The 12,536-nt window shown below is 45.0% G+C and overlaps 1 protein-coding gene across 3 annotated transcripts in view; it reads right to left on the bottom strand.

The window, feature by feature from the left end:
• LOC124031711 (disintegrin and metalloproteinase domain-containing protein 10-like) overlaps positions 1-12,536 on the bottom strand; it is a 32,903-nt gene that overhangs the window by 3,302 nt on the left and 17,065 nt on the right. For all 3 annotated transcript variants that reach the window (XR_006838161.1, XM_046343298.1, XM_046343311.1), the window contains exons 10-15: positions 9,522-9,705; positions 9,103-9,253; positions 8,672-8,855; positions 7,007-7,118; positions 4,661-4,881; positions 2,481-2,607 (exon numbers count right to left, since the gene is read on the bottom strand). Coding sequence is in view for 2 of the 3 variants with exons in the window: in XM_046343298.1 (XP_046199254.1) it covers positions 2,481-2,607; positions 4,661-4,881; positions 7,007-7,118; positions 8,672-8,855; positions 9,103-9,253; positions 9,522-9,705 (979 nt within the window). In the remaining variant the exon portion in view is untranslated. The remainder of the gene's footprint in view (positions 1-2,480; positions 2,608-4,660; positions 4,882-7,006; positions 7,119-8,671; positions 8,856-9,102; positions 9,254-9,521; positions 9,706-12,536) is intronic.

Genomic DNA, 12,536 nt, shown 5'->3' with positions numbered 1-12,536 from the left:
TTAATCAACTAAGAACTGTCTTATAAATTAGGTTTATTTTAGATGATGACACCGAGCTACATAGCTATATAGTTAGGTAGCGAACTATAGCTACTGAAACAGATGTTGTGTTATTTGACGTGTATATTTTTGACACGCAAAGACCCAAACGATGTTCCATAGAAATCCTAGTTGACAATGAAACGACTGAACAAATGAAACAGCACTGAACAATGAAACAGAAACAGGTTTTGATGATGTTTTACTGGTAATGGGGAAATAAAAAGGTTTTGATGATGTTTTACTGGTAATGGGGACATAAATAATCACTTTTGAGTCAGTGCGGTGTGTGTGATGTGACCTTTATAAAACTAGGCATGTCAGTTAAGAACAAATTCTTATTTACAATACTGGACCAGTTGTGCGCCGCACTATGGGACTCCCAATCACGGCCGGATGTGATACAGCCTGGATTCGAACCAGGGACTGTAGTGACGCCTCTTGCACTGAGATGCAGTGCCCTTAACACACACACATGGACGCAGTGGTCTCACTATTTAACTGTACTAGAATGCTTAAAAGACCGCTAAAATTGTAAATATCGGTATCGGGTTTTTTGGGGGCAAGGAGAATATCAGATATCGGCATTGGCCAAAAATGTCATATCAGTGCATCACTAGTTAAAACTAAATCTGAGCGGGAGATCTGGGCTTTTGACTCGGAAAGTGATCTTGACTCTGAAAAAGGTCGGTGACCACTGGTTTAGCTGAACATTCCCGTCTTTTCACAGCCATTTCACAGCCTCTTTAAAACCTTCATTTCACCAGGTAGATCCATAGAGGTTAAAACTCCTCTATTTTAAGGGAGACCTGGCCATTTCTGACAACGCTCATACTGTTGTAGTTCTCTGCTCCTGACCTGTTCACAAATACATTTTTCACAACCCATTCATTTGAAGACTTGTAGCATGGGGTGTGGAGACTCACCTGGTAGTGGTTTGGGGTTGCTAGAGGAGGCGTGGAGACTCACCTGGTAGTGGTTTGGGGTTGCTAGAGGAGGTGTGGAGACTCACCTGGTAGTGGTTTGGGGTTGCTAGAGGGGGTGTGGAGACTGACCTGGTAGTGGTTTGGGGTTGCTAGAGGAGGCGTGGAGACTCACCTGGTAGTGGTTTGGGGTTGCTAGAGGAGGTGTGGAGACTCACCTGGTAGTGGTTTGGGGTTGCTAGAGGGGGTGTGGAGACTCACCTGGTAGTGGTTTGGGGTTGCTAGAGGAGGTGTGGAGACTCACCTGGTAGTGGTTTAGGGTTGCTAGAGGGGGTGTGGAGACTCACCTGGTAGTGGTTTGGGGTTGCTAGAGGGGGTGTGGAGACTCACCTGGTAGTGGTTTGGGGTTGCTAGAGGAGGTGTGGAGACTCACCTGGTAGTGGTTTGGGGTTGCTAGAGGAGTGAGACTCACCTGGTAGTGGTTTGGGGTTGCTAGAGGGGGTGTGGAGACTCACCTGGTAGTGGTTTGGGGTTGCTAGAGGAGGTGTGGAGACTCACCTGGTAGTGGTTTGGGGTTGCTAGAGGAGGTGTGGAGACTCACCTGGTAGTGGTTTGGGGTTGCTAGAGGAGGCGTGGAGACTCACCTGGTAGTGGTTTGGGGTTGCTAGAGGGGGTGTGGAGACTCACCTGGTAGTGGTTTGGGGTTGCTAGAGGAGGTGTGGAGACTCACCTGGTAGTGGTTTGGGGTTGCTAGAGGAGGTGTGGAGACTCACCTGGTAGTGGTTTGGGGTTGCTAGAGGAGGTGTGGAGACTCACCTGGTAGTGGTTTGGGGTTGCTAGAGGAGGCGTGGAGACTCACCTGGTAGTGGTTTGGGGTTTAGAGGGGGGGTGGAGACTCACCTGGTAGTGGTTTGGGGTTGCTAGAGGAGGTGTGGAGACTCACCTGGTAGTGGTTTGGGGTTGCTAGAGGAGGTGTGGAGACTCACCTGGTAGTGGTTTGGGGTTGCTAGAGGAGGTGTGGAGACTCACCTGGTAGTGGTTTGGGGTTGCTAGAGGAGGTGTGGAGACTCACCTGGTAGTGGTTTGGGGTTGCCGAGACTCACCTGGTAGTGGTTTGGGGTTGCTGGAGGGGGTGTGGAGACTCACCTGGTAGTGGTTTGGGTGGGGGCAGTTTGGGGTTGCTAGAGGGGGTGTGGAGACTCACCTGGTAGTGGTTTGGGTGGGGGCAGTTTGGGGTTGCTAGAGGGGTGTGGAGACTCACCTGGTAGTGGTTTGGGGTTGCTAGAGGGGGTGTGGAGACCCACCTGGTAGTGGTTTGGGGTTGCTAGAGGGGTGTGGAGACCCACCTGGTAGTGGTTTGGGGTTGCTAGAGGGGGTGTGGAGACCCACCTGGTAGTGGTTTGGGGTTGCTAGAGGGGGTGTGGAGACCCACCTGGTAGTGATTTGGGGTTGCTAGAGGGGGTGTGGAGACTCACCTGGTAGTGGTTTGGGGTTGCTAGAGGGGGTGTGGAGACTCACCTGGTAGTGGTTTGGGTGGGGGCAGTTTGGGGTTGCTGGAGGGAGTGTGGACACTACAGATCTTAATGAAGCCAGCCATCAGCATGATCAGAGCGATACCCATCAATAGCACTGCCCACCAGTGAGCCTGGAACCAGAAGAAACACAAAGAAATGGAGATACATTTTTCATAAACACACAACTTCTAACAACAATCTGTCCACTCGAGTCCACAACGATATTTATGCATGCGTCTGACTGGTCGGTTGGACGTACTGCCAAATTCTCTAAAACGACGTTGGAGGCGGCTTATGGTAGAGAAATTAACATTAAATTCTCTAGCAACAGCTCTGGTGGAAATTCCTGCAGTCAACATGCCAATTGCACGCTCCCTCAAAACTTGAGGCATCTGAGGCATTGTGTTGTGACAAAACTGCACATTTTAGAGTGGCCTTTTATTTGGTGCACCTGTGTAATAATCATGCTGTTTAGTCAGCTTCTTGATCTGCCACACCTGTCAGGTGGATGGATTATCTTGGCAAAGGAGAAATACTCACTAACAGGGATGTAAACAAATTTGTGTACAACATTTGAGAGAAATACGCTTTTTTTGTGTGTATGAAACATTTCAGGGGACCTTATATTTCTGCTCATGAAACATGGGACCAACACTTTACATGTTGCGTTTATATATTTTAGTTCAGTACAACAACACAAGCTTATCGACCACAAAGCTTATCGAAACGCGTTGCTATACTCATGCTGCTGCAGTGCTAGTTGTAGCTTGAGTGGAAGTAGGGAAAATGTGCATTTTATGGCTTATAAAAGTGTTGAACAAGGTGTTGACAGTAGGCAGAATTCTACCTTCAGACACGTGAACTAGTTCAAAACACTTTGCCTTCCTATCCTCCAAGGTTTTCTTTATGCGTCTGACTGATCAGTGAAATACATAGTAAGTCAGAATTACATTCATGGGAATATAGTGACCTTTTCTGGTCATCTGACAGAATCAGTCAGTAAGCTACGTACCACTATCCACTCAGTCAGTCAGTAAGCTACGTACCACTATCCACTCAGTCAGTCAGTAAGCTACGTACCACTATCCACTCAGTCAGTCAGTAAGCTACGTACCACTATCCACTCAGTCAGTCAGTAAGCTACGTACCACTATCCACTCAGTCAGTAAGCTACGTACCACTATCCTCTCAGTAAGCTACGCACCACTATCCACTCAGTCAGTCAGTAAGCTACGTACCACTATCCACTCAGTAAGCTACGTACCGCTATCTACTCAGTCAGTAAGCTACGCACCACTATCCACTCAGTCAGTAAGCTACGTACCACTATCCACTCAGTCAGTAAGCTACGTACCACTATCCAGTCAGTCAGTCAGTAAGCTACGTACCACTATCCACTCAGTCAGTCAGTAAGCTACGTACCACTATCCACTCAGTCAGTAAGCTACGCACCACTATCCACTCAGTCAGTAAGCTACGTACCACTATCCACTCAGTCAGTCAGTCAGTAAGCTACGTACCACTATCCTCTCAGTAAGCTACGTAGCACTATCCACTCAGTCAGTCAGTAAGCTACGTACCACTATCCACTCAGTCAGTCAGTAAGCTACGTACCACTATCCACTCAGTCAGTAAGCTACGTACCACTATCCAGTCAGTAAGCTACGTACCACTATCCACTCAGTCAGTAAGCTACGTACCACTATCCACTCAGTAAGCTACGTACCACTATCCACTCAGTAAGCTACGTACCACTATCCACTCAGTCAGTAAGCTACGTACCACTATCCAGTCAGTAAGCTACGTACCACTATCCACTCAGTCAGTAAGCTACGTACCACTATCCAGTCAGTAAGCTACGTACCACTATCCAGTCAGTCAGTCAGTAAGCTACGTACCACTATCCACTCAGTCAGTCAGTAAGCTACGTACCACTATCCACTCAGTCAGCTACGTACCACTATCCACTCAGTCAGTCAGTAAGCTACGTACCACTATCCAGTCAGTCAGTCAGTAAGCTACGTACCACTATCCACTCAGTCAGTCAGTAAGCTACGTACCACTATCCACTCAGTCAGTCAGTAAGCTACGTACCACTATCCACTCAGTCAGTAAGCTACTTACCACCATCCACTCAGTAAGCTACGTACCACTATCCACTCAGTCAGTCAGTAAGCTACGCACCACTATCCACTCTGCAATGTTTTCATAGAGCTCAGGGTTGAAGATGGCCTTCTTCAGTCTGGCCAGAGGGCCATCCGCGTCCACCAGCCGACACCTCATGAACACGTCGCAGTAGCCCTTGAAGTCGTTACAGGGAGACCCCGCAGGCAGCGTGGTGATTTTCTTATTGAAGAACCGGGCCAGTTTCTCTGAGCCTGTACTGCTGCAGGTGTTGGGGTTCACTGCAAGACAAGACAATCAACGAATAATACCTTTTATAGCACCAGTCATTTATTTCACCTTTATTTAACTTTTATTTAACTCGGCAAGTCAGTTAAGAACAAATTCTTAATTACAATGACGGCCTACCGGGGAACAGTGGGTCAAATGCCTTGTTCAGGGGGCAGAACGACAGATTTTTACCTTGTCAGCTCAGGGGATTCGATCCATCAACCTTTCAGTTGCTGATCTGACGCTCTAACTATTCATTACATAAATAATCTCAAAGCCCGTTAAAAACCTTGTCATACAATATGGTTGTTACACAAGGTGGTAAAAGTAAGGCTGAAAAATTCCAGAAAAGTTGCTTGGTTTTTCAGAAAACCTGGATTGGAATATTCCCAGAATCATGAGGGAATGCTGAAAAACACAGCAACTTCGGGAATGTATCTAGAATGTTGCAACCCTGTTGAAAAGAACATAATCCTCGGATGGGGCCACAGTGTCTCCCGACTCCTCCTGTCTCAGCCTCCAGTATTTATGCTGCAGTAGTTTGTGTCGGGGGGCTAGGGTCAGTTTGTTATATCTGGAGTACTTCTCCTGTCCTATTCGGTGTCCTGTGTGAATCTAAGTGTGCGTTCTCTAATTCTCTCCTTCTTTCTTTCTCTCTCTCGGAGGACCTGAGCCCTAGGACCATGCCCCAGGACTACCTGACATGATGACTCCTTGCTGTCCCCAGTCCACCTGGCCATGCTGCTGCTCCAGTTTCAACTGTTCTGCCTTACTATTATTCGACCATGCTGGTCATTTATGAACATTTGAACATCTTGGCCATGTTCTGTTATAATCTCCACCCGGCACAGCCAGAAGAGGACGGGCCACCCCACATATGCTCTCTCTAATTCTCTCTTTCTTTCTCTCTCTCTCTCGGAGGACCTGAGCCCTAGGACCGTGCCCCAGGACTACCTGACATGATGACTCCTTGCTGTCCCCAGTCCACCTGGCCATGCTGCTGCTCCAGTTTCAACTGTTCTGCCTTACTATTATTCGACCATGCTGGTCATTTATGAACATTTGAACATCTTGGCCATGTTCTGTTATAATCTCCACCCGGCACAGCCAGAAGAGGACGGGCCACCCCACATATGCTCTCTCTAATTCTCTCTTTCTTTCTCTCTCTCGGAGGACCTGAGCCCAAGGACCGTGCCCCAGGACTACCTGACATGATGACTCCTTGCTGTCCCCGATCCACCTGACTGTGCTGCTGCTCCAGTTTCAACTGTTCTGCCTTGTTATTATTCGACCATGCTGGTAATTTATGAACATTTGAACATCTTGGCCATGTTCTGTTATAATCTCCACCCGGCACAGCCAGAAGAGGACTGGCCACCCCACATAGCCTGGTTCCTCTCTAGGTTTCTTCCTAGGTTTTGGCCTTTCTAGGGAGTTTTTCCTAGCCACCGGGCTTCTACACCTGCATTGCATGCTGTTTGGGGTTTTAGGCTGGGTTTCTGTACAGCACTTTGAGATAGCAGCTGATGTACGAAGGGCTATATAAATAAATTTGATTTGATTTTGATTTGATAATACTACTGAAATAAGCCCCTAAAACATGTTAATGTTAACGTCAGGACGTAATACTACTGAAATAAGCCCCTAAAACATGTTAATGTTAACGTCAGGACGTAATACTACTGAAATAAGCCCCTAAAACATGTTAATGTTAACGTCAGGACGTAATACTACTGAAATAAGCCCCTAAAACATGTTAATGTTAACGTCAGGACGTAATACTACTGAAATAAGCCCCTAAAACATGTTAATGTTAACGTCAGGACGTAATACTACTGAAATAAGCCCCTAAAACATGTTAATGTTAACGTAAAACAGGTTAACGTAATACTACTGAAATAAGCCCCTAAAACATGTTAATGTTAACGTCAGGACGTAATACTACTGAAATAAGCCCCTAAAACATGTTAATGTTAACGTCAGGACGTAATACTACTGAAATATGTTAAAAGAGTAGTGCTCACGCTCTTTGGGGTAGAGTGACCTGAGACGGCAACATACACACAATAAGCCCCTAAAACATGTTAATGTTAACAGACGTAATACACTGAAATAACACACACACACGACTAAAACTCTTCTCGCCACAGCAGACGTGGCACAGCTCGTCAGTCTCGTCCTTGCCCTCCACGCTGGCACAGGTACAGACCTCCAGACCATACTTCTCACAGATGGATCCAGAACACCCCTGGAGAAGGCGGCACATGGCAGGGACGGGTCAAACTCAAATGACTTTTATATTTCAGGTGTATTTTATTTTGGAATTGTAGACATATTGTAGCTAAAACTTGAATTTCGAGTGAATAAAATAAAAAAGGTTCCTGGTATTTGAGATGAAGTATAAAATATTACAGTCAAGCAGCATCAAGGAATCCATAATTAAAGCTAGAATCTTTAGTTGCTCCATCCAATTTTTACCTAAAGCTAGTTTCTTAGCTAGCTACTAGATGCTTACGTTGCTCCATCTATTTTTTACTTAAAGCTAGTTTCTTAGCTAGCTACTAGATGCTTAGTTGCTCCATCTATTTTTTACTTAAACTAGTTTCTTAGCTAGCTACTAGATGCTTACGTTGCTCCATCCATTTTTTATCTAAAGCTAGTTTCTTAGCTAGCTACTAGATGCTTACGTTGCTCCATCCATTTTTTTTTTACTAGCTAAAGCTAGCTCCATCTATTTTTTCTTAGTTTCTAGCTACTAGATGCTTACGTTGCTCCATCTATTTTTTACTTAAAGCTAGTTTCTTAGCTAGCTACTAGATGCCTAGTTGCTCAATCCATTTTTTACCTAAAGCTAGTTTCTTAGCTAGCTACTAGATGCTTAGTTGCTCCATCTAATTTTTAACTTATAAATTGATGATATAGACATCCATTGATTGTTGAAGAATAGAACTTGTAAATTTCTCAACTGTCGTACCACATCAGAACCCAACATAGAAGTCGGTTTGACCCCAATGTTGGTAAACAATGCCAACGTAAACAAACACTGTAGAGCCTCATAACACGGTTCAACTATAATGGTTGTATCATGTATGGTCAGTCCTTGCATTCATAGCTCTGTCCATGAATTTGAGAGGGGTTACATTTATCCAGGCCGATCCGTCAGCTTTTTACCCAAACAGAGGCTTTGTTATTGTTTCAACTACAAGCATTTCACTACACTCGCATTAACATCTGCTTAACCATGTGTATGTGACCAATACAATTTGATTTGAATTAGCACTCAGCCTTTATAATGTTTTCCTGTGAGGGAGGGAACTTCATATGTGATGACTGATAAATTGGTAGACAGACAGACAGTAGGGTTGGGGTTCAGGAAGTACACTGAAATTCAGGAAGTACACTGAAATTCCAATTCTCTTCAATGAGGAACATTTGGAATACTTTCTGAATTGACTGGAATTATTGAAATGGTATTTAACTACACACTACAGGGAGCCAGGTATTTAACTACACACTACAGGAAGCCAGGTATTTAACTACACACTACAGGAAGCCAGGTATTTAACTACACACTACAGGAAGCCAGGTATTTAACTACACACTACAGGAAGCCAGGTATTTAACTACACACTACAGGAAGCCAGGTATTTAACTACACACTACAGGAAGCCAGGTATTTAACTACACACTACAGGAAGCCAGGTATTTAACTACACACTACAGGAAGCTAGGTATTTAACTACACACTACAGGAAGCCAGGTATTTAACTACACACTACAGGAAGCCAGGTATCCACTCACCCCGTTGAGGCAGACTTGAGTCTCTCCGTGGCAGGCGGTGAAGTTGGCCTTGGGTTCAGAGGTGGGGCACTGGGCCGTACCCCCGTTACACATGCCCTGATGGGCACACTCAGACTCCTCACGACACTTCTCATTACGACCCTTATAGAAGCACTCAGGAGTACAGCACAGGCCCTGGCTAGGACTGGGGGAGGAGAGAGAGGGGGGGGGGGGAGATTAAAATAACTAAATGACAGAAATAAGCCTCTGTACACTTTCCATGGCAATTTGAGTAATTTAATTCCCATGACATTTGCATGGTAACTAAGTGAGATTCATTCCTTTAGTTTGTGTCACTTCCTGTGGTGACAGGTTAGGAAAAAAAAAAACCTATAACTGAATAGCATTGTACTGTATCGCAGCTTTAAAAAAAAAAGGCCACCTTATCATACCTGCAGACTTTGTTGGGTTTTAGTTTACACTTCCTGTTGTCAGGCTGCCCGGCGTCATAGCAACACTGGTCTCTGCACTGATCGCTGTACCCACAGTCACACTCCTCCCCTGGCTCCACTAACCCATTACCACAGATGGGCTGGCCTGACTCTGCATGAGGAGGCAGATAGAACACACACCTTATGAAATTACATTTAACATAACACTTTTGATCCGTGACACGGCGTACATTTCCAAACATCTATACTTTACCAAAATTCCAAGGCTTTCCCGGAATCCAGGTTGAAGGATTCTGGGAATCCTCAAACGGCGATTTCCTAAAAATCTTGGAAGTTTCCAGAATTCTGCAACCCCTACACAGTACACTTCCAAACTAAGGGCTAATCTCAAACACCATAGACACCAGTTAAAAACATACCGACAAAGCAGCTTCCCCTCTTCTTCTCCAGGACCTGGCTGATGTTCCTGACACTACAGACGGAAAACTTGTTATTGTTGAGTTTGTCTCCTGATGTGGCTCGGGCGTACATGATGTAGTTCCCCTTCTCCTTCTTATCCTGGGCCTTAGACTCCCCCGGGGTGCACTCCGACCCCGAGTCATGCTGTAAGGAGAATGGAGACAAATTTGATTTTTAGAATAGATTTAAACATAGTACTACAAAATGGCTACCATGTTTGTTGTAAATTACATTGCAAATGCCTTAGAAAGAATTGTACTCCCATGCGTGTACACAACGTTATTCCTTTGAATAAGCTGTCCCTGGTAGGGTTGGGTACTGATGCTTGCCGATGGTTTTATAATTATCTCAATGACAGAACTCAGGCCATCAAGGTAGATTGGGGTGAAATCGGAGTTCCTTGAGCTACATAAAAGGGGTTCCCCAAGGTTCAATACTCGGCCCACTAGTGTTTACAATCTATATAAATAACATTGGTAATGCTGTAAATACAATGATGCAGTGTTTTATTCCATTGCTCCATCGGTTGGCCAATACTTTTCAAATTTGAAATCTGATTTTCAAGGACTGCAGAGGTCACTATTGGAGCTAAACTTAGTGGTCAATGCAAACAAAATGCATTTAAGTTCCTATAACCCAGATATTAATTTATGCATTTTATTATTAGAATTTTTCTCCCCAATTGCGATCCAATTACAATCTTGTCTCATCGCTGCAACTCCCCAACGTGCTCGGGAGAGGCGAAGGTCAAGTCATGCGTCCTCCGAATAGATGACCCGCCAAGCCGTGTTTCTGAACCCGGAAGCCAGCTGCACCAATGTGTTGGAGGAAACACCGCTCAACTGATGGCCGAAGTCAGCTTGCAGGCGCCCGGCCCGCCACAAGGAGTCGCTAGAGCGCAATGAGCCAAGTAAAGCCTCTCCTCTAACCCGGACGTCACTTGGCCAATTGTGCACAGCGCTATGGAACTCCCATTCACGGTCTGGGATCGAACCCCAGGCTGTAGTGATGCCGCAACACTGCAATGCAGTGCCTTAGACCGCTGAGCCATTTGGGAGGCCTTAAAATAATTTATAATGACTAATGATAAATAACTGCAATTAAGCGCTTCCTATAGTCATCAATGAGCTTCCTGCACCTCTGTACTGACAGTTTGGCCCACCCCTCTTGGTCAAACTGCTCCAGTTCTCCCAGATTAGAAGGGTGCCTTCTCCTAACTGCTGTTTCCAGATCTCTCCACAAGTTTTCAATGGGATTTAGATCTGGCCACTTCAGAACAGTCCAGTGTTTTATCTTGAACCATTCCTGTGTGCTTTTTGAAGTGTGTTTGGGGTCATTGTCCTGCTGGAACACCCACGACCTTCGAAGGAGAACCAGGTTTCTGACACCGGGTCTGACATTGCGCTCCAAAATGCCTTTGTTATTCTCCTTATTTCATGATGCCCTGCACATGTTCAAGACACCCAGTGTCAGAGGTAGCAAAGCAACCCCAAAAAGGTCACTGAACCTCCTCCATGTTTGACTGTAGGGAAGGTGGGTTTTTTTTTCGTTGAATGCTTCATTTTGTTTTCTGTAAACATAGAGACGGCGTGTGCTTTACCAAAAAGCTCTAATTTGGTCTCATCTGTCCACAGGACATTCTCCCAGGAAGATTTTGGCATGCTCAGGTGTGTTTTGGCAAATTGCAGTCAGGCTTTCTTATGTCTCCCTCTCAGCAGTGGGGTCCTACTTTGTCTCATATAATATTACCCCCACATTTAATTTAACTCGGCCAGTCAGTTAAGAACAAATTCTTATTTTCAATGACGACCTAGGAACAATGGGTTAACTGCCTTGTTCAGGGGGCAGAACGACAGATTTGTACCTTGTCAGCTCTGGGGATGAACCCATCCAACCTGACAGGCCTTGAGAGGATCTGCAGAGACGAACGGGAGAAACTCATGAGGCTCTAATCGCTGCCAAAGGTTCTTCAACAAAGTACTGAGTAAAGGGTATGAATACTGATGTAAATATGATTTTTTTTTTTTTTTTTTGAATAAAATTAGCAAAAATAAGCTTTTTGGGGATAGTGTGTGTAGATTGGGGATAGTGTGTGTAGATTGATAAGGGGGAAGAAGGCTGTGATGTAACTTTATCTATCATCATTAATTCAATTTAGACACATGACCAAACCCGGTCTCAGGCTTGGATAACACTAGAGGCCCCTTCGGGTGTGCACAGAGTTGGGGAATGCTGATTTTAGTTTTTATCTTGCGCCCTTTATGTGGAACAACTCACAGAGCTCTCTGAAATGAGATGTTCTGGTCCCCCATTGGTCAGTTTATTAATGATCGGAGACCTCTGATAAATCCATGCTGTATCACAACCGGCCGTGATTTGGAGTCCTATAGCGCGGCTCGCAATTGGCCCCAGCGTTGGCTGGTGTAGGCCGTCATTGTAAATAAGAATTTGTTCTTAACCGACTTGCCTAGTTAAATAAATAAAAATATATGTTTTTCTTAATATGTTTTGTAATGTTGCATTTTATGCAGGACTCATCTGTAAAAGAGAGCCTAGTCTCATGTATGACTTCCCAGTCAAAATAAAAAGGTTTCATAAATTGACCTCCAAAAAGAAAGAAAAGATCCACAGGCTCGTAACAGTTCACACAAAACACCAAAAACTACAACTCCCAGACATGACATTTCCTGTTGCATCTCTACATGGAGTAACGACAGCAGATGAACAGAGACAACACACAGAAAGAAGAGAGCTCTATGGCTGTGTTTACACGCCAATTCTCATCTTTTATTCTCATATTTTCAAATATTGTCAAAAGACCAATTAGTGAGAAAAAAATAAGAAGATTTGGGCTGCCAAATCTCCCATCATCAGCCTAGGTTATCCCGAGTGGCGCAGCGGTCTAAGGCACTGCATCTCAGCGCTAGAGGCGTCACTACAGACCCTGGTTCGATTCCAAGCTGTATCACAACCGG

Source organism: Oncorhynchus gorbuscha, linkage group LG01 (genome assembly GCF_021184085.1).
Source record: "Oncorhynchus gorbuscha isolate QuinsamMale2020 ecotype Even-year linkage group LG01, OgorEven_v1.0, whole genome shotgun sequence".
Classification (NCBI taxonomy): Eukaryota; Metazoa; Chordata; class Actinopteri; order Salmoniformes; family Salmonidae; genus Oncorhynchus; species Oncorhynchus gorbuscha.
Note: the sequence above shows the minus strand (reverse complement) of the source record. Positions and strands in the feature narration are given on the sequence as shown.